This window comes from Mirounga angustirostris, unplaced genomic scaffold (assembly GCF_029215605.1).
Source record: "Mirounga angustirostris isolate CCGP_5_RB_7025 unplaced genomic scaffold, mMirAng1.0.hap1 SCAF_6, whole genome shotgun sequence".
In the NCBI taxonomy this organism is placed as follows: Eukaryota; Metazoa; Chordata; class Mammalia; order Carnivora; family Phocidae; genus Mirounga; species Mirounga angustirostris.
In genome coordinates, this window is record NW_026991714.1 from 76071015 (window position 1) to 76093866 (window position 22852).

General features: G+C 38.9%; 1 protein-coding gene across 9 annotated transcripts in view; it reads left to right on the top strand.

Annotated features, from left to right (window-relative positions):
• The window catches only part of MINPP1 (multiple inositol-polyphosphate phosphatase 1), a 126942-nt gene that overhangs the window by 19319 nt on the left and 84771 nt on the right, over positions 1 to 22852 (top strand). For 8 of the 9 annotated variants that reach the window (XR_010412401.1, XR_010412399.1, XR_010412400.1 and 5 more), the window contains exon 4: positions 1774 to 1907. The exons of the other annotated variant lie outside the window; for it this stretch is intronic. Coding sequence is in view for 5 of the 8 variants with exons in the window: in XM_045877722.3 (XP_045733678.2) it covers positions 1774 to 1907 (134 nt within the window). In the remaining 3 variants the exon portion in view is untranslated. The remainder of the gene's footprint in view (positions 1 to 1773; positions 1908 to 22852) is intronic. 9 annotated transcript variants of the gene reach the window in all.

A 22852-nucleotide genomic window follows, 5' to 3' on the forward strand; every position in this document is an offset into this window, starting at 1 on the left:
ATGCCTGGTCTCTTTCAAGTAGACCTTTGTCTCTAGTTATTTTGTATAGTCAGAATTTTCTGTGTCAATTCGGGTAATTTATATTTTCCTAGAAAAACTGCTTATTTCTTTTACATTTTCAAATCCTTTTAAGATAAAGTTTCAATAGCATGCAAATAATGATCTTTAAAAAGTCTTCAGGCATATCTCCTTTTTCATTTCTGTTACTGTTTTTGTTTTGTTTCTTGAATGGATTTGGCACAACTTTAATTCTTTTAATTTTAATTCTTTCATTTAAAAAAATGTTTACTTTGCCCCTTTTGCTAACTTCTTGATTTAGTTGCCTTTTTAATGTATGTTTTGTTTTGGTTTTGGTTTATGGCGATGGCTTACCCTTGCTCTTAAACTTACTATGGCTTGCACTTAGTTTCTCTAGGGGCTTTTTTGGGGAAGAATAACTCAAAATTACTGCAGTCTTCTCTTGTACCCATTTTTGTTTTTATTTCTAGGTAAGCTCTACACCCAACGTGGGGCTTGAACTCTCACCCCCAAGATCAAGAGTCACATGCTCTACCAACTGAGCCAGCCAGGCGCCCCACTTGTACCTCTTTCCATTGCATGTTTCAGCCTCCTAGTTTTGGTGTTTATCTGATCAAGTGATACATGAGTACAGAGTTTAACATTCAAAGAAAGTCTACCTTAATCACCAATTCCAATTCAAGACCTCTCCACACAGATCAGTCCCTGCTGTCGGTTCAACGTGTACCTTTTAACAAAACCTTAACCCTTTTCTGTGCTATTTATAATCTGTATCATTCTTAAAACAAAAAACAGTATAATGTGTGTTTGTAGGTACACAGTACATACATAAATGGTATTATACTGTGTTTATTTTTCTTAACCTTCCCTTCTCATTCAGTATGTCTTGGAGAGATCTTTCCACATCAGTACATGTAGATCTACAATATAGAAATTTTAAATAACTGCCTAGTATTCTGTAGTATGTGTATACCATAGTTTAGTCAACCATCTACCTATTAATGAAATTTCGGTATTTCCAGGAATCTCTTCTTCCTGCTCTATAAGCAGTGCTGCTGTAAGACATTCTTACACATTCTGTCTTGTGTGCATCTGTGACTATGACTTCATAAGAAATGGAATTAAATGGGCCATAGAAATGTATGCTTTTATGGATTTTGCCAGTACGCCCTTTAGAACATGTATTCCAATATACATTCCTTTTTCTGTATCCTTGGTCTACTTTTATTACTATTTTTGCAAAACTGATACATGAACCAAAGTAACTTGTTTTCTATCTGGTTTCTAGCTTCATAAAATTCTTAAAAGTTCCTGATCCGTTGTTAGCGTCTTTCTGTGCTATAATGAATATTCTTCTTTTTGTATCTTTTTTTCTGTATATGTTTTTACTATCACTTGAATATAATTTTAGCAGAAAGGGAAAGTGAGCACATGTCTTTAGCCCTCTGTCCTGAGCTGTCATGGATGCTGGATTATTGGCCATGACTACTACTAACTTGCTCTTGCATGCCAGCCCCTGCATTCCCACAATTCAGATTTGTGTTTCATCGTAAATCTGTGTGTCATGGTCTTTTGGGGCAACTTGTAAAAGCTTGAAATGGCAAGTATAAACTCAGTGAATGCTGAGGTTCTATTATACTTTGTGCAGAATGGTAATTAAACAATGTAACCTTTTCTGAGAATCATTATTAAATCAGGGAATCTGTTAACATTAAAACATGTAATAGTAATGATTTTTGAAATTTTTATTTTTAGGTGTTAGAATATTTAAATGATCTGAAACAGTATTGGAAAAGAGGGTATGGATATACTATTAATAGTCGATCCAGCTGCACCCTGTTTCAGGATATCTTCCAGCACTTGGACAAAGCAATTGAACAGAAACAAAGGTAAAACTTAAAAAAATTTTTCTGATGTGTATTCTCTTGAGTGCCCAGTTAAGCTTCTGGAAAATGTTCTGTGATGGGTGAATTTTTAAAAATAGGTTTTGCTTGTGTTTTAAAAAAAATATTTTGGGCACCTGGGTGGCTCAGTCGTTAAGCGTCTGCCTTCGGCTTGGGTCATGATCCCAGGGTCCTGGGATCGAGTCCCACATCGGGCTCCCTGCTCGGCGGGAGGCCTGCTTCTCCCTCTCCCACTCCCCCTGCTTGTGTTCCTGCTCTCGCTCTCTCTCTGTCAAATAAATAAATAAAATCTTTAAAAAAAAAATTTTTTAATATAATATTTAGGCTTACGAAAAAATTAGATGACATAATGTGAGTTATAAGACGTTTAAACCCTTCGTTCAACCCAAGAACTCAAGCATTACTAATGATTGGCATGTGCAGTGGTTGGTTCGCTTTTCCTGCTGCCTCTTGCCCTCTCTACTCTTTATCCCCTGTGACTGCTACTCTCAAGTTGGTGGATGTCATTGCTTTGCCTCATTAAAAATAGTCTTTATTATAAATGTATGTGTTTAGTTTGCTTAGTTTTGCTCAGAGTCATGCTCATTGTCTTCTGGGACTTGCTTTTTTTTTTCCTTCAGCATTACATTTATAATTTTCATCATGATGTTGCATATACTATAAAATCAAAAAATAAACATTTTTACTATAGTATAATATTCAGTAATGTATGATATTCAGTAAAGAAGTACCACAGTTTATAGCATCTTTTCTTGTCAGTGGACATTTGGGTAGTTTCTATTTTTGCTATTATAAATAGTGTAATTGTACATGGCTTCTGGTAGGAATTGCAAAATGTTTTTATTTTGAATGAGAGTTTCTCATGGAAAAGTCTTTGTTAACATTCATACTCTACAACTTTTCAAGGTTTAAAAAAAAACTTTTCGTAATTTAAACCTGTGATAGAACCTAACTAACCCCATTTTATTTGACAAGTAGCTTCTGTGAAAACTTACACATTCATAATTAGAGGCAAAAATGCTATAAAGATAAAGACAGAAAGACTGAAGATTGTGTATTTTGTTTGCAGTATTAAGTTTTATACGTACATGGAGAAGAGAGAGAGAGAGTGTGTGTGTGTGTATGACTCTAGTTTATGGAATTTTTTGGGGTTTGATGGGAGTTAGGGACGAAAACTAGATTGAGTATTTAGTTTTTGCTACTGGACACTTTTCTTGGGGCAGAATAGTCAAAGCAGGTTCCGTCTTTGATAAAGGCATTAACTTCTTTCCTACTTAGTTTTATGAGTGGTTTATAACCTGTCAACTACATAAGATAACAGATTTTTGCTGTCTGTTCATTGTTATCCTGTTGTTGAATGTGAGGAATGGCAAACTTAAAATTGTGTCAGAAAGATTCTTAAATAATTTTTGCAGAATTTGCTACTGCAGTTTGATACTAGATTTAATGTTTAAGAAGTTACCATTGGTGTTTCAAAATGAGTATTTTTGTACACTGAAAACTATGAAACATTACAGAGAGAAATTAAAGATGACCCAAATAAATGGAGAGATACACTATCTTTATGGATTGGAAGACAGATTGATGATCTGTAGACTGAATGCAATCCCTATCACAGTCTCAGTAGGTCTCTGTAGAAATTGAGAGGCTTATTCTAAAATTTATACAGAAATGCAAAGAACCTTGAAGAGCTAAAACAATTTTGAAAAAGAACAACAGCACCAAAAACATAATTATCTCACTTCAAAACTTACTATAAAACTGTAGCCATAGACAAATAGATCAATGGAATAGAATCAAGTCAATAATAGCCTCATATATGATCAATTTGTGACAAAGATGCCAAAGGAATGTATTGGAAAAAAGGATAGTCTTCAGCAGATGGTGCTGGAACAATTGGATATCTGTATGTTAAAAAATGATACTTAGACCCTTAACTTCATAGTATACACAGAAATGGGTGATACATTTAAATGTAAAATTGGAAATCTTTCAGAAGAAAATGTGGGATCAACGAACTAAATATAAGATAAAACTGTGAAACTCTTAGAAGAAAACATAAGAGTAAATCTTCACAATCTTGGATTAAGCCAAGATTTCATAATAAAACACTCACTCAAAAGCTCGATCCATCAAAAAATTGGTAAAATGGACTTCATCAAAATTAAAAATTTTTATGCTTCTCAAAACACTCTTTGGAAAATGAGAAGATAAATTGTAGATGTAGAGAAAATATTTGCAAAATATACATATGTGATTAAGGATTTGAATCCAGAATATATAGAGATGTTACATCTCCAGTAAGGAGACAACCCAGTTTTTAAAAAGAGCATGAGATTTTAACAGTTAAGTGGATGACAAATAAGCACATGAAAAGATGCTCATCATCATTAGATATTAAAACCACAGTGAAATACCACCAGTGTACCCCCTAAACTGGCTGTGAAATAATAGAAAAAATATATATTGGTCTCTGCCCCAGGTTCTTGCCATAGGGCTCCTGAAGCCATGTAATTTCCTGGGTGATCAGAGTGTCTTTTGTTGTAATGAGGCAGCTTTGGGTGGGACCCTGGACAGCTCCAGGAGGAGAGCTGTCCTGAAAGACCAAGCCATGAGTAGAAGCGTGAAATTTTTACCCCGAGCCCCATTGTCTTGAGAAGGGAGGGGGGCTGGAAATGGAGCTAATGATCAATCATGCCTATGTGATAAAAGTCCAAAAAAGTTTGAGATTTATGGAGCTTCTGGGTTGATAGATAAACAGGTAGCAGTGCTGAACGAGTGACTTGCCTAAAGAGGGCGTGGAAGCTCTGTGCCCCATCCAGCATATCTGGCCCTTCCCATCTCTCCCATGTGGACATTCGTCGATCCTTCATCATATCCTTTTATAATTAACTGGCACATGTGTTTCCCTGAGTTTTGAGAGCTGCTCTAGCAAGGAGGGAGTTGTGGGAACCTTTGATTTGTAAACAAGCTGAACAGAAGTAGTGGGTAGCCTGGGACCTCCTACTTGCCATTGGTACCTGGAGGGGACGGAGGAGGTGGTCTCATGGGACTGAGCCTTTCGTGGACTCAGATGCTGTCTCCAGGGACACAGTGTCAGAATGGAATTAAATTGCCCGATACCTAGCTGGAACACAGAGGACTGCTTGGTGTGGGGAAAATGCCCCAAGTGTTTGGTGACCAGAAGTGTCAGAAGTGGTAGGAGTGTGGTGTGAGAGTAAAGCAGAAACACAGGAGGAAAACACTGGGTGTTTTCTTTATTCACTGGCTAAAATACAAAAAAAAAAAAAAAATTGTCCCAAATGTTGGCAAGAAGAAACTGGAAACTGTATACTTTGCTGGTGGGAATGTAAAATTAAAACAGCCACTTTGGAAAAGTTTGGTAGCTTCTTAAGTTAAATATATAGGGGCGCCTGGGTGGCTCTGCCATTAAGCGTCTGCCTTCGGCTCAGGTCATGATCCCGGGGTCCTGGGATCGAGCTCCGCATCTGGCTCCTTGCTCAGCAGGGAGTCTGCTTCTCCCTTTCCCACTCCCCCTGCTTGTGTTTCCTCTCTCACTGTGTCTTTCTCTGTCAAATAAATAAATAAAATCTTTAAAAAAAAAAAAGAAGTTAAACATATATCTACCACATGATATAGCAAATTTAGTCCTAAGTACCCTATAGAAATGAAGCTACATGTCTCTTATGTGACTGTTTACAGTTTTTAGATATGAATAATACTACAGTCAATAATTCAAATACCCACCAACTGATAGATGGAGAAACACAATGTGGTGTGTCCATGGGATGGAATACTACTCAGCAATAAAAAAGAATGACTGCTGACAGATGCAACAAAATGAATGACTTCAAAAACATTATGCTCACAGAAAGAAACTGGTTGCATAAAACTATACATTGAATGATTATTTTTATTTGAAATTTCTAGAAAAGGCCAAACTTTACAGATGAAAGTTTGTCAGTGGCTTCCTGGGTCTGGACATGAGAGTGGAGATTGACTGCAGATGGGTACAGGGAAAGTCTTTAGGGCAACAGAAGTGTCCCAAACTGAATTGTGAAGTTTGCACACACAGCTCCTTTATTCACTAAAATTCATCTAACTAGGGGTACTTGGGTGGCTCAGTTGGTTAAATGTCTGCCTTCTGCTCAGGTCATGATCTCCAGGTCCTGGGATCAAGCACCAAATCTGGCTCCCTGCTCAGCGGGGAGCATGCTTCTCCCTCTCCCTCTGCCTCCTCTCCCATGCTCATGCTTGCATGCTCGCTTGCTCGCTCTCTCTCTCTCAAATAAATAAATCTTTAAAAAAAAATTCATCTAACCCAGCAATTAAAACCAGGTGGATTTTATAGTAGTTCCATTATACTTAAATAAAAATTTTAAAACCATACGGGTATTTAGTAAAAGGGAAAAGGGAAAGAATGAAATAATGTTTTGGTAAAAGTGGGAATAATTTTTGAAGAATTTACTAATTCAGAAAAATGGAGTCGTTCCTTAGAATTTTTTACAAGATGACTGCAGAATGCTTATGACATGTAATTACTAAAAATATGTTTTAAAATTATTAGTTCACGTTACGGCCTTAATAAAATATACTGTAAAGTAATTGAATATTAAAAAAAAATTAGGACTCTTGCAGTTCCGTAGAGGTGATCTGGATTACTATAAACGGGACAACCTCATTTTTTTTAATAGAATTTATTTTTTAGAGCACTCTTTGGTTCACAGCAAAATTGAGTGCAAGGTAAAGAGGTTTCCCATATACCCCCTTCCCCCACATGTGCACAGCCTTCCCCACCTACTACCTCACACCAAGAGTCTTTTTAAAAAAGCAGTTCTGAGAAATAGTTCATCATATAGTTCATCATACAGTTCACCCTTCTAAATTTTATGATTCTGTGGTTTTTAGTATCTTTAGAGTGGTGCAACCATCACCACTATTTGTTTATTTTTTAAAGATTTTATTTAGAGAGAGCACACGTAAGTAGGGGAGGGGGGTATGGGGGGCACAGGGAGGAGAGAGAGAATCTCAAGCAGACTCCCTGTTCAGCGCGGAGCCTAAAGCAGGGCTCAGTCCCACCACCCTGAGCCAAAATCTAAGATGCGGACCCTTAACTGACTGAGCCACCCAGGCACCCTTCTCTGGGAGGTTTTATTTGTTTTGTTTTTATTTATTTTTTTTAAAGATTTTATTTATTTGAGAGAGAGAGAATGAGAGAGAGCGCACCTGAGAGGGGGGAGGGCCGGTGGGGGGAGGAAGACTCCTTGCTGAGCAGGGAGCCCGATGCGGGGCTCGATCCCAGGACTCCAGGATCATGACCTGAGCCGAAGGCAGTTGCTTAACCAACTGAGCCACCCAGGCGCCCTTATTTGTTTTGTTTTTATCTTAAAGTGAAATTCTAATTTTTAGCTTTTTTTTTTTTTTTTTTAAGATTTTATTTATTTGGGAGAGAGAGAACGAGTGAGCATGACCTGGGGGCGGGTGCAGAAGGGAAGGGAGAAGCAGACTCCCTGCTGAACAGGGAGCCCGATGTGGGGCTCAATCCCAGGACCCTGAGATCATGAACTGAGCCGAAGGCAGATGCTTAACCAACTGAGCCACCCAGGTGCCCCTTAGCTTATTTTCTTATAATTTGCTTATCTCACTCACAAATGAAATACAGAAGGAAAAATGCAACTGACTGATTGTGAGGTAGTAGCTGACTCTGTACTCAGAAGCTGACAAAGCTAATTTCTGTGCCTGGTTTGTGGAATCAGGCGCAGTATTAAGAGAGGCTAGTGTGACGCTGTAGGCAGGTACTTGGGTTTGGTTTGAGTCCTGGTCCTGCTTTATTGATGCTGCAGATTCCTCACTTCTGAAAGGGGGCTCTATCTCCTGAATCACAGGGTTGTTGTGATAATGAAATGAGATAATGTCTTTAGAGCACGTAGTATAATGGGATGTTTTCATTGGCAAGATGAGGAAAGTCTACTCCTTTTGCATGATTACTCCTTTATTTGTGAATTGAAAAGAAGATTCATTCAACAGTATTTTAAAACACCTGCTGATACATGTCAGGTAGTGTTGTAGGACGTGGAAATAGTGATGAGTATGACAGACTCATTGCACTCATGACTCTTACTATCTAGAGAAAATAGAAATGTATATAAAAGCCCTGGGTAGTGGTGTAACTGTTCATGTGAGATTGTGAGACAGTATAAAAGATTAAAGGAAGGAGGTTTTGACCTTGTACGACAGGAAGTCATCTCCTTTTTGACCTGAGTAAGGAAAGTGAGCAATAATTGTGAAGAAACTAGCAGGTGCTTTTCAGGAACCAGTTGACTCTGTACAAAAAGACTGATTACGGTTTTAAAAAATACTTATATAGCTGAATCAAGATTAAATTGTCTTAAATAGATGAAGAAAGTGTATTTAGAGACTTCTGTCAGATTTCTTTCTTTCTTTCTTTTTTTTTTAATTTTATTTATTCATGAGAGACAGAGAGAGAGAGGCAGAGGGAGAAGCAGGCTCCCAAGGAGCAGGGAGCCTGATGCGGGACTCGATCCCAGGACTCTGGGATCATGACCTGAGCTGAAGGCGGACGCTTAACCATCTGAACCACCCAGGTGCCCGAGACTTCTGTCAGATTTCTATCCAAAACCACATTGATACTGATTTTATAAGCAGTTAGGGTTAGGGTGAGCAGTTAGCTAAGAGTACTTCTAAAGAAAACTGACATACACTCAGCAAAGAGAATAATAGGATTAAAAAAATTAGTAGACTTTGTTTTTCAGGGCAGTTTTAAGTTCACATCAAAATTTGGGGTGGAAATTATAGAGTTCCCACATACCATCCCCTCTTCCACATACACAGTCTCCCTCAGCATTAATATCACACATGAGTGTGGTAGAATAAGATTATAATAGTCTTTTACCTGTGTACTTTTTCTGATCTGTTCCATCAAAGCATTAACCTTTTTTTCTTCTGACTCTTAAAATTTTTCTTGTGTTTGGATTTAGAGTCTGTAAATGAGTATGTTTATATATGAGCAATATTTTATCTTTACTGTTGTCTGAGGGAAATGTCTTTCACTTAATTCTGTAGTCCCCAGACTACCCTTGCTTTCCCTGTTCCCTCCATCCCACACTGAGATGCTACTGTGTTCAAAGGTAGTTTACCTTTTTATATTAATGTTAAATCAGGGATAGTCTTCAGTGTTTCTGTTTCTTCAACATAATTTTATTTTATTTTTTTTAAAGATTTTATTTATTTTTTGACAGAGAGAGAGACAGCAAGAGAGGGAACACAAGCAGGGGGAGTGGGAGAGGGTGAAGCAGGCTTCCCGCTGAACCAGGAGCCCGATGTGGGACTCGATCCCAGGCCCCTGGTGTCATGACCTGAGCTGAAGGCAGACGCTTGACGACTGAGCCACCCAGGCGCCCCTCTTCAGCATAATTTTAAGAGCATGGCTTTACTTTCACAGAAAAACCGAAGATTGCAAATAATGTTAAATGACAAGTGTCAGCATTTTGACTGAGTATAACTGCCTTTTAAGTTCAGGGTCCTTGACTCTTATTAGGACTTTGAATTTTATTTTCTTTCTTGAACCATCACAATAGTGATGGGATTAAAGTTAAAACCAGTGCATCTACTATTTAAGCAAATTTAAGTGGCTTTTTTTTTTTTTAAGATTTTATTTATTTTCTAACAATGAGAGAGACAGTGAGAGAGGGAACACAAGCAAGGAGAGTGGGAGAGGGAGAAGCGGGCTTCCTGCTGAGCAGGGAGCCCGAAGTGGGGCTCGATCCCAGGACCCTGAGACCACGACCTGAGCCGAAGGCAGACGCCCAACAACTGAGCCACCCAGGCGCCCATAAGTGGCTTTTGCTGTTTAAGCAGCTGTGATTAGAAAAGCAGATTGGTGGGGGTGCCTGGGTGGCTCATTCGGTTAAGCATGTGACTTCAGCTCAGGTCATGGTCTCAGGGTCCTGGGATCGAGCCCCACATCGGGCTCCCTGCTCTGCGGGGAGTCTGCTTCTCCCTCTCTGCCCCTCGCCCTGCTCCTGCTTTCTCTCTCTCTCTAAGAAATAAATAAAATCTTAAAAAGAAAAGCAGATTGGATTTACAGAAGAGAGGAGACCTATTGGATTTTATTCTACTCTTTTCTTCCCCTTTGCCTCTGTTGATGTATTTTTATCTTTGTAGATTGGGGAATTCGATAAGGAATTCAGTAAGCAGGAAGTGTCCCACTTTTTTAAAGTAAGGTTTAGGGGCGCCTGGGTGGCTCAGTCGGTTAAGCATCTGCCTTTGGCTCAGGTCATGATTCCAGGTTCCTGGGATGGAGCCCCACCTGGGCTCCCTGCTCAGCAGGGAGTCTGCTTCTCCCTCTCCCTCTGCCTGCCACTCTCCCTGCTTGTTCTCTCTCTCTCTCTCTTTCTGTGTCAAATAAATAAAATCTTTAAATAATAAAGTAAGGTTTACATTCTGAACTGAAGTTGCTAGCCTCATGAGAGCTTTCACTTCATCATGGGTACTCTCCAACACCAAAATTAACTGCTGTAAGTATTTGTTACTGTCATTAAAGTCTCATTAACTTTTGTCTACCTTTTAATTGACTCAAATCTTTGATATTTTCAGAGTTCACTGTTGAATAAAGGTATGGCTTTTTAATGTTGTGTAGTTCCATATTTTAACATAAGATGGCAGCGTTGAAATACACATGTAGTGGCAACAAGTGATTTTTTTTTTTAAATAGCTCTTTTGGTCAATTATGTAGCCCACGGGAATGGTGGGGGGATTTGTCTTTTCACGTACTTAGAGATGTGTGCAGATTCTAAGTCCTCAGCTGCTTGTCGTTTTGCTCCCTTTCTGAAGTCAGGGTTCCGTGGAGACTAATCAGGCGTAGCAGGAAACTCTGTTAGTGCTGCTTGTTGAAAGAAACTGTCAAACTAAAGGTTAAAAACAGAACCAGGCTGGCTGGGCTCTGAGTTCAGTTTCCAGTTTCCAGCTGGTTTCTGGGAATACTGTGTGACTCTTGGTGGACTGCAGGCCTGTGATGTCGGACCTCCATTTTAGTGTTCACTCCTCAGTGAACAAGCCCGCGGTCCAGATGGGGGCCGAGAATGATTAAAGGAATCTCTGACATCCTCCCTTTTTCTCCTATAGTCCCTATTTTCGTCAGTGCTGCCATCATTCTCCCAAGGTGTCCGAGCCACAGACTGCATTATGCTTGACTCTGCCTCCCTCACCTACATCTACTCACCTGGTTGTGTTCCCGTTTTGTTGTTTTGTTTTCTTCCAGTTTTATATCTGCTCCTCCCACGTTTCTTTACCCTCACTGCTACAACTTCAATTCAGGCTAGTATCTTTCTCCTAGATTTTAGCTCATGCCCTCTAAGTGCTTCCCTGATTTCGGTGTTACTCAGACTCTCCTCCAGTTTCTTATGCAGGCAGTAGAGGGTAAACATTGAAATTACTGTCTCAAGGAACCCATGTTCTAGTTTGGAGGATATTTATGTAATAGCACTAAAACACTTTTTTTTTCTTTTTTAAGTGCTAAAGGAGAATTAATTTGATCTGTGGAATTTGGTAAAGGCTTTATGGGAGAAGGAGTCTTTGAGGTTGATCGCTGAAGACTTCTTTCCCCAACCTCAGCATATCCACTCTTAATACTTGGCTTAATTTCCTAAAAACAGTTTTATTGACGTATCATTGATGTAAAGTGAATGGCACACATTGAAATTGTACAGTTTGACGAGTGTTTGCGTGTGTATGTATGCGTGAAGCCATCACCACAACCAAGATAACGAAATACCCTTCACGTGCAAACACTTCTTTGTGGTTCTTCCCACCCTCCATATGCAGACCTGATCTGCTTTCTCTCACTATGGATGATTTTTTTCTGGACTTTTATATAACGGAACCGTATACTTGTGTACATTTTTTGGTTTGGCTTCTTTCAATCAACATAATGGTTAGGAGGTTCATCCGTGTTGTGGGTATCAGTGGTTCACTCCTTGGTAAAGCTGAATAGTACTCCGCCGTATGGGTATGCCTCGGTTTGTCAATCCGTTCTCCTTCCGATCCATATGTAGGCTGTTTCCAGTTTGAGGATGCTGTGAATTTTGGTTGTCTTGGTATGGGCATTGCTTCTCTTGGGTAAGACCTAGAGATAGATTAGCTCAGTCATATGTAGGGGACTATTTATGTTCTGAAGACACTGCCAGGCTCTTCCGTCCGTGTTTGAGAGCTCAGCTGTTCTACGTGCTGGCCGAAGCTTGATCTGGGAGGGCTTTTTAATTTTAGCAATTCTAGTGGGTGTGTAGTAGTTCCTTATTGTAGTTCTAGTTTGCATTTCCCTAAACACTGTTGTTGTTGGCCGTCTTTCCGCGTACTCATTTACCATCCCTGTGTTTACTTTGGTGAAGGGTTTGTTCACATCTTTTGCCATTTTGTAATTGGGTTGTTTATCATCTTCTATTATTGGATGAGTGCTTTGTATATCTTCTAGGTACAAGTCCTTTCTCAGATTTATGCCTTACAGATAGATTATCCTAGTTGTGGTTTGCCTTTTTGTTTTTATAATACTGTCTTTTTTGGGCTGAATTTGCCCCACTATCGAAGCAGTTCCTCCTAAGCATCTGTTTGGTACCCTGTAGATTTTGAGGTTTTCCTAGTCTGGCTTATGGAAACAGACTTTTCCTGGCCCTGTGTTAGCTTTGGGAAGTGTTTTCACCTATTCTTTTCCAGTGTTTTCCCTGGGTTTGGAGAGTTTTCTCGCAAGCATGTGCTGATCGGTACCAGCTGAAAGCTTGAGGGGAGTCCCTGCGCATCTCTCTTCTCTGGAACTCTGCCCTGTGAACTCCAGCCAGTGTGGCCTCCCTAAATTCTCAGTCCTGTCTCACCTGCTCAGGAAGATTGTTGTGCTCCGTCTGGGCTCCCCTTCCCTGTGCTGCTTCCTGGAAACTTGGCGGTGAGCTGCGAGAGGCCTTAGGGTTTATCTTCCCTCGCTTGGACTCTGCTTAGTGCTGAGTGTCTCAGAGCTACTACCTCATTTATTATTTCTGGCTTTATAGGAATTGAAGGCAGGAAGGTAAACCCAGTCCCTGTGGCTGGAAGAAGTTATTTCTATTGTATTTTTGCTGGAGAAGAAACTATGCAAAAGTCATTTTAGTTCTACATTTGTGCTAAGCTGTCAAACTGATGCTTCTTCAAATGCCTCATTGGAGCTGATGTTTCAATCAGATGTATAAGAAGACTTACAAAATATGTATTTTTCCCTGGTAATTTTCTTCCCAGAGCATCTCCTGTCTCTGGCACTTCGTGTTTATTTGTGTGCTTACGTAAGTATGGGAATTGTCTGAGTTGTCTAAAGCTCGATTTGATATTCCTGGATCATGTTTAAAAACACTTTGCGTGATACTAGTTGAGTGTGAAACATGAATTAAGAGCTTAGAAAGATCTAAGCTGAGGACATTTAGAGGAAAAACATACGATTATTAGTTGTTTTTCTGGTTGAGCTTTTTGAATGACTTTAAGTACCTTCTTGAGGTATTTTACCTAAATCGAACACATACATAGTCCTTGATCCTCATTTAACAACATAATTTTGGACTTCAAATTAAATTTCATTTTTTATTGAAGATTTAATAAAATCTCCTTACTGACTTACGTAAGTAAAAGGGGGCTGTTTGAAGACCTACATTTTTATCCTGCTAGGTAGCATTCATACGCACTTGTCTTTTTCTTATTTTTAAAATGAGAGGGCTTGGCCACATCTCAACCCTCAAACATTAGGATCCCAACTGTGTCTTTGTATATATACATTAGTACAGATTACTCATTTGTTTTCTTATATTTGTATTCATAGTTTACATTTTCCAGGGTTTTTTTTTTCTGTTTTAAAGCTAAAATGTGCCTGTCTTTTACGGTGGTTTTGTCACGTTTTGGAAAATTTGACATTCCAAGTTTAATGCCTTTTTATCAGAAGAAGAGAGCGGAGTTAAAGGTGTTCTGTTTCCTGTCTTTGTATCCCTTGTTCTTTGGGAGACCATTCTGCTAAGAGTGCTAAAGAAAGAATAGTCATTACAAGTTGGGGATGTAAGTTAATTTGAGAAAATGTGACTAATAGAAATCTGTGTTAGGGGTGCCTGGGTGGCTCAGTTGGTTAAGCGACTGCCTTTGGCTCAGGTCATGATCCTGGAGTCCCTGGATCGAGTCCCGCATCAGGCTCCCTGCTCGGCAGGGAGCCTGCTTCTCCCTCTGACCCTCCCCCCTCTCATGTGCTCTCTCTCATTCTCTCTCTCTCAAATAAATAAATAAAATCTTAAAAAAAAAAAATCTGTGTTAGTTGATGGATCAGAATACAGTCAGAATACAGAAAGCACAGAAACAGAAAGATGCAAGAAAAATAGGTAAGTTCAAAGCAAATTATAAAACATCTGAATTATTAATTTGAAGTTAAGTATGCAAATATTAAATGTTAATCTGTTGAGATATTTTAAATATAGGACTCACTAGGGAAAAATCATTAGACTTCCCTGGGGTACCTGTGATTGATGCAGGAGATACAGACAAGTGTGGGACAGAAGTTTAGTGGACTGTTTCTCAGGATGTCAGACTGAAACCATACCGAGCACAGGGATTCTGGGGATGTTAGAGAGTCTGAAATCCCATAGCTGGATTCGTATTTTTATGGGCTTGTGCATTTCTCTGGGAGGAAGTCCCATTCCTTTTGGCAGATTCTCAGTGGTTTTATGTCCCCCAAAGTTAAAAGCACAGGTGCAGTAGGTATTGAACATGCCTCACTACTGATTGCCTTGGCAGGTCCTCCTCTAAAAAACGTTTACATCTTTTTACCAAAAGATTGCATTCATTTGTTAAAAACCTGGTCCTTTCTTTCATGGCATTTTGAACCTCCCAACTTTGTTTATGGAATGGTTATGACAGAGAAAGCTACACGGTATCATAGAGTGAACGTAGCAATCTTTATGCTTTCAGCAATCTTCTGAAAAAAATTATGTGCAGTGGTCTTAGGAATTGAGTAAACTGAGAAGTGATTTTTCCCCCCACATTCTTTCCCCCTTTATCCTCCCATACATGATACTCTCTTTTATTCCGGCCCTCCACGCCAACACACACACTCACTCCCTTACTCCCTCATTCAGACACACACGTTCCTACCCATTTTCTGTTGCCAGTATTTTGGGCTTAATCATGGAGCAGCTTTGCTTTGAAGAAGTTTGGGAATGAAACCCAGAAAAGTTCTTATGCACCCTTAGGACTTAGGTGTATTCAAGGAGAAGCTGGGGATTTGATTCTTTCAAATACCTGTGGGGCCTATAGTAACGAGTAAATCAATTCCTAGCAGATGGCCTAGAACACCTGTAAGATTTATTATCTGCTATAAGACAGCAAAGAGCAGTGTGTTCTTGAAATGAAACCAACTTCAGATTAATTACTGATTTACTATATAGAACCTGGCACATAGCTTTAATGGCTTCTGATGAAAGTTGGACCTTAAATAAATACTCTTATGTATTTGCTTTGATGTCTTTACAGTTACAGAAACAAACAAAAACCCCTTATTGTGTGTGTGTACACACCAGCTCCACAACTTTTAACGTCCACTAATTGAGGATATCCAAGTCCCCACTTTGAGTGTGCAGATATAATTTAGGATAGAAATATAATATGTTGGGGCACCTGGGTGGCTCAGTTGTTAAGCCTTCTGCTCAGGTCATGATCCTGGTGTCCTGGGATCGAGCCCCGCATCGGGCTCCCTGCTCAGCGGGGAGTCTGCTTCTCCCTCTCCCACTCCCCCTGCTTGTGTTCCCTCTCTTGCTGTCTCTCTCTGTCAAATAAATAAATGAAATCTTTAAGAAAAAATACCATATGGGGGCGCCTGGGTGGCTCAGTCGGTTAAGCGTCTGCCTTCGGCTCAGGTCATGATCCCAGAGTCTTGGGATCGAGCCCCATATCGGGCTCCCTGCTCAGCGGGAAGCCTGCTTCTCCTTCTCCCACTCCCCCTGCTTGTGTTCCCTCTCTCGATGTGTGTCTCTCTGTCAAATAAATAAATACAATCTTAAAAAAATACCATATGTTTTTCTATTTAACATTAATGCTACTTAACTCTGTCAAAGAAAATTGAAATTTAAGTAAGTCTTAAAAGGGGGCAAACAAGGTGTAAGCTTGAGCAGCTGCATAAGGGGGATTATACTGACTCTTTGGAGGGAGAGTATACTTTTTGGTCACATATTTTCCCATGGCAGTAGTTTGTTTCTTTGTTTTTTTAATTAGTGAACTTTATTCTTTAGAGCAGTGTTAGGTTCATAGCAAAACTGAGCAGAATGTACGGAGTTCCCCTACATTCCCTCTGCTGCCCCAGCACAACCTCCCTTCCTGTTGACACCCCACACCACAGTGGGACCTTCATTGTAACTGATGACCCTCCACTGACACATAATCATCACCAGTCTGTGGTTTACACTGGGGTTCACTCTTGGTGTGACACGTTCTCTGGGTTTGGACAAATGTATACTATCTTCATAGTTTTGCCTTTTCCAGAATGCCGTGTTGTTGGAATCATACAATATGTAGCCTTTTCAGATTAGCTGATTAGCTTCTTAGTACTATGCATTTACGTTTCCTCCACATCTTTTGATGGCCTGATAGTGTGTTTCTTTTTAGCACGGAGGAATATTTCATTGTCTGGATGTACCACAGTTTATTTACCCATTTACCTACTAAAGGGCATCTTGGTTGCTTCCAGGTTTTGGCAATTATGAATAAAGCTAGTATTAACATCCCTGTTCAGGTTTTTGTGTGGATGTAAGTTTTTAATTCATTTGCATAAATACCAAGGAGCACAGTTGCTGGATTGTATGGTAAGAATATATTTAATTTTTTTTAATTTAATTTTATTATGTTATGTTAATCACCATACATTACATCATTAGTTTTTGATGTAGTGTTCCATGATTCATTGTTTGCATATAACACCCAGTGCTCCATGTAATACGTCCCCTCCTTAATACCCATCCCCCCACCCCCTCCCCTCTAGAACCCTCAGTTTGTTTCTCAGAGTCCATGGTCTCTCATGGTTTGTCTCCCCCTCCGATTTCCCCCCCTTCATTTTTCCCTTCCTACTTTCTTTTTTTTTTTTTTTTTTGTAAGAAACCTCCAAACTGACTGTATCCACAGTGGCTGGATCATTTTGCTTTCCCACCAGCAATGAATGAGAGTTTCTGTTGTCAGCAGTTGGTATTGTCAGTGTTCTGGATTTTCACTCCTCTGATAGGTGTGTAGTGGTATCTCATTGTTTTAATTTGCAATTCATAATGATTTATGATGGCTTTTCATATGCTTACTTGCCATCTGTGTATCTTTTTTCGTGAGGTGTCTGTTCAGGACTTTTACTCATTTTTTAATTTAGGGTTGGTTGGTTTCTTATTTTTGAGTCTTAGGAGTTTTTGTATATTTTAGATAACAGTCCTTCATTAGATAGGTCTTTTCCAAATATTTTCTCACAGTCTGTGACTTGTCTTTTTATTTTCTTGACATTGTCTTTAGTAGAACAGAAGTTTTTAATTGTAAATGTCCTTTTTTTTTTTTTTTAAGATTTTATTTATTTGAGAGAGAGGGAAAGCTAGAGAGCACAAGTGGGGGAGAAGGAGAAGCAGGCTCCCCGCAGATGTGGAGCTTGATCCCAGGACCCTGGGATCATGACCTGAGCCGAAGGCAGAGGCCCAACTGACTGAGCCACCCAGGTGCCCCAGAAGTTTTTAATTTTAACGAACTCCAGCTTATTAATTATATCTTTAATTGGTCATGCCCTTTGTGTTGCATCTAAAAAGTCCTTGCCATACCAGGGGTCATCTAGGTTTTATCCTGTGTTATCTTTTAGGAGTTTTACATTTAGGTCTGTGATCCTTTTGAGTTAATTTTTGTGAAGGGTATAAGGTCTGTGTCTAGATGCATTTTTTTTTTCATGTAGATGTCCAGTGCTCCAGCTCCATTTGTTTGTTGAAAAGTTGTCTTTGCTCTATTGTATTGCTTTTGCTTTGTCAAAGATCAGTTGACTATATATATGGGGTTCTGTTTCTGGCCTTCTGTTCTGTTCTGTTGGTCTGTTTGTCTATACTTTCGCCGGACCACATTATCTTGATTACTGTAACTTTACAGTAAGTCTTGAAAAGTTGTAGTGTCAATCCTACAACTTTGTTCTTCTCCTTCAATATTGTGTTGGCTTATCTGGGTGTCTTGCTTCTCCATATAACTTCAGAATCAGTTTGTTGATATCTACAGTATCACTTGTTGGGATTTTTATTTGGATTGTATCAACTCCATAGATGAAGTTGGGAAGAACTGACATTTTGACAGTATTGAGTCCTATCCATGAACATGGAATCGCTTTCCATTAATTCAGTTCTTTGATTTCTTTCTTAAGAGTTATGTAGTTTTCTCATATAGATCTTGTACATATTTTATACCTAAGTATTTCATTTTGGGGGTACTAATATAAAAGATAATGTGTTTTTAATTTCAAATTTCCACTTGTTTATTGTTGGTATATAGAAAAGCAATTGACTTTTATATATTAATCTTGTATTCTGCAACCTTGCTGTATGTACTTATTAGTTCCAGAAGTTTTTTTGTTGATTATTTGGATTTTCTACATAGACAATCATGTCATCTGCAAAGCCAAAGTTTTATTTCCTCCTTCCCAAAATACCTTTTGTTTGGGCGGGGGAGGGGAGGTCTCATTGTGTTAGCTAGGACTTCCAGTATGATGTTGAAAACCAGTGGTTAGAGGAGACATCCTTGACTTGTACCTGATCTTAGCAGGAAGGCTTTGCATTTTCCTCCAGTGGAGGAAGTTCGTCTATTCCTAGTTTGCTGAGAATTTTTATCATGAATGCATGTTGGATTTTGTCAAATGCTTTTTCTGAATCTATTGATAATGTGATTTTTCTTTATTAGCCTCTTGATGTGATTGTTTACATTAATTGGCCTTTGATTGTTGAGCCAGCCTTGACACCTGAGATAAATCCTACTTGGTTTTGGTGTATAATCCTTTATATGCATTATTGGATTCAATTTATTAACATTTTGCTTAGGATTTTTGTGTTCATCTATCTTAGTGTATATTGGTTGTGTAGGTATAGTTTTTTAGTAGTATCTTTGCCTGGCTTTGGTATTAGGGTAATACTGGTCTCATAAAGTTAGTTAGGAGTATTCCCTTTGTTTCTCTTTTCTGGAAGAGTTTGTAGAAAATTGGTTAGGGATTTCCTTAAAGGTTTGATAGAGTTCACTGGTGAGTCCTTCAGGGCCAGTACTCTTTTGGAAGGTTATGAATTACTGATTCAATTTCTTAATAGATACAGGCTTACTTAGATCATCTATTCTTGTGTTAGTTTTGGCAGATTGTGTCTTTCAAGGAATTGGTCCATTGCATTTAGGTTATCAAACTTGTGGGCATAGGGTTGTTTATAATATTCCTTTATTCTTTTAATGTTCATAAGATCTGTGGTGATCTCTTTTCTTTTTTGATATGAGTAATTTGTGCCTTCCTCCTTTTTCTCAACCTGGCTAGAGGCTTATTGATTTTATTGATCTTTTCAAAGAACTAGTTTTTTGATATTGATTTTTGTCCATTGCTTTTTTGTTTTAAATTTCGTGGATTTTTGCTTTTATTTTTAATTTTATTTTCTTCTGCTTACTTTGGATTTGATTTGCTTTTCTCTTTCTACATTCCTGAAATGGAAGCTTAGATAGTTGATTTTAGATCTTTCTTCTTTTCTTTTTTTTTTTAAAGATTTTATTTATTTATTTGAGAGAGAGAATGAAAGACAGCATGAGAGGGAAGAGGGTCAGAGGGAGAAGCAGACCCCCCGCTGAGCAGGGAGCCTGATGTGGGACTCGATCCCGGGACTCCAGGATCATGACCTGAGCCGAAGGCAGTCACTTAACCAACTGAGCCACCCCGGCGCCCCATCTTTCTTCTTTTCTAATATATATATTAGATGCTATAAAATTCCCTATAAGCACTGCTTTCACTGCATCCCATAAATTTTTGATAAGTTGTGTTTTCACCCTAGAATTTGCAATATGCCTTTACAACTAACTTAAGTCTATTTTCAAATAAGCAAGTACCTTATAATAACAAAATATTCCTAATTCTTCCTTCCTGTCCCTGTATCATTGCTGTCATTCATTTTACTTACACAGAAACATACATAGTGTGTGTGTGTGCATGCACGTGTCCATGCATACATAATCAAGTGCCTTATTGCTATTATTTTGAACAAAATGTTATCTGTTGGGTCAGTTAAGAGTAAAAAATGTAAATATTTTTGTTTTACCTTCACTTACTCATCTCCAGTGTTCTTTCTTTATGTAGCTTTGAATTTCTGACCTATAACATTTTCCTTCTCTCTGAAGAACTTCTTTTAACATTTCTTGTGAGGCATGTCCACTGGCAACAAATTCCCTCAATTTTTGTTTGTCACTTCTGAAGGATAATTTTGCATGGCATAAAATTCTAGGTTGGTGGGTTTTTTTCTCTCAACACAAATATTTTACTTCACCACCTTGCTTGCATTGCTTCTTTCAAGATTTTTTTCTTTGTCTTTGATTTTATGAATTTTTTTTTTTTTTTAAGATTTTATTTATTTATTTGAGAGAGAGAGAGAGCATGATTTGGGGGAGGGTCGGGAGGGTCAGAGGGAGAAGCAGACTCCCTGCCGAGCAGGGAGCCCAATGCGGGACTCGATCCAGGGACTCCAGGATCATGACCTGAGCCGAAGGCAGTTGCTTAACCAACTGAGCCACCCAGGTGGCCCTGATTTTGTGAATTTTGAATATGGTATGCCTAGGTATGGGGAGGGTTGTTCGTTTTGTTTTGTTTTGGAATTTATTTGCTTGGTGTTTGAGATTCCTGGATCTGTGTTTTAGGATCTAACATTAATTTGGGGAAGTTCTGATTCATTATTGCTTTAAAGATTGCTTTGTTTTCCGTCTCTCCCTTCTTCTGGTATTCCCATTACACATGCTAATCAAACCTTTTTTAATTGTCCCACAGTTCTTAGATATTCTGTCCCACAGTTCTTGGATATTGTATTTTTTTCAGTCTTTATTCTCTGTGCTTTTCAGTTTAGAAGTTTCTTTTGTTATATGCTCAAGCTCAGAGATTCTTTCTTGAGCTGTGTCCAGGTTACAAACACATTCCTCACTTCCGTACCATGTTTTTAATATCTAGTGCTTTTATTATTCTTTCTTAGAATTTCCACCTCTCTGTTTAACTTAGCCATCTATTTTTGCATGTTATTGAGCTTTTCTTTTAAAGCCCTTACATATTAATCATATAGTTTTACAAAATTCCTGGCCTGGTAATTCCACCTATCTGATTCTGGCTCTGATACTTTTTCAGTCTCCTTAAGCAGTGATTTTTTTTTGCCTTTTAGTATGCCTTGTCAATTTTTGTTTAAAGTGGACATGATGTACTGCGTAAAAAGAACTGTGGTAAACAGCGGTTAGTAATGTAGTGGTGGGGTGTGTGGGGGGAGGGCGCATTCGGAGTCTTGTGATAAGGCTCGTGAACTGCATCTGTGCTTCCCAGTAGTCTTTCCCCCTCCTCCGGTGGCACAGGATGGTCGGAGGTGGCTAGAGCTGGGTACTTCCCTTCCCTGAGGCAGGTTAGGCTCTGCAAAAACAGTTTCTCCTGAGAGCAGGCCTTGTTAAGAGAACCAGAAAATTCTGGCATCTTTCAGATGGTTCCTGGAGGTAAACTCACTGAGTGTGGGTGCTCCCTGCGGTCCCTTGGAGTTTTTAACTCCGACCTGTCCACACTGAGCCTGTAGCAATTTGTCAGTTACAGTTTAGGTTTTCCTACCCCACCCTGGTTTCCCTGGAAGTTTCTGTTCTTGTACATGGTGATGCTCTGCACCCACCTGTCTGTCTCTCCTGTCCGGGGAGCAACACTTGGCCTTGTGAACTTCTCTGATGGATCTAAGAAGACTTGTTGATTTTTCAGTGTGTTCAGTTCTTTGTTACTGTGAAGTGGCAGTTTCTAAGCTCCTTACTGACTAGAAACGGTAAAGTTCTAGTTAGTTTTTATACACACACACACACACACACACACACGTATATCCAGATTTTGATATTTTGGTAGAGTTTCAAACAGTAAAGTAAAAATCACTTTACGTATTGCTTAGTCATTGTTTATGAGAAAAGCATTCTGACATTCGTAGCTCTTAGTGGATCCCTGACTTGAACTATAGAGTAAAAAAGGCTGAAAAAGTATTGGCTAAGTGCTTTTGAATTTTATACTTCGTAATTATGAGTTAGATTTTTTACTGCTACTTTCTTGGGGGGCCTTGAAGAAAACTGCTTTATTATATTTAGTTTTAACACCGGAACCATTAAGGATTACTAAATTGAGTTTGGCTAGGAAAAATAAAGTAGTGAAGAAAAAGTTATGGTTTATATTGTGAGCTATAATTTAATTAGTGCAAAAAATACTCAGCATTCTTTTAGATCTCTTAAGAGTGTGCTAAATTCTTTTTACCCTTAACCCAACCGAGACATCTAGTGAGCACTGAATTTTCTTTTTGAAATGCAAAAATTAAGAAGAAAGATTTTTTAAATTGTATGGACCATGAAAGTGCTTAGAGGTTTTTTTTTTTTTTTGGCAACTTTAGGGTTTCAACTTTATGTTCATGTTGGTAGCATTTTTTTTTTTTTAAAGATTTTATTTATTTATTTGAGACAGAGAGAATGAGAGAGAGAGAGCACATGAGAGGGGGGAGGGTCAGAGGGAGAAGCAGACTCCCTGCCGAGCAGGGAGCCCAATGCGGGACTCGATCCAGAGACTCCAGGATCATGACCTGAGCCGAAGGCAGTCACTTAACCAACTGAGCCACCCAGGCGCCCGGTAGCATATTTTATAAAAT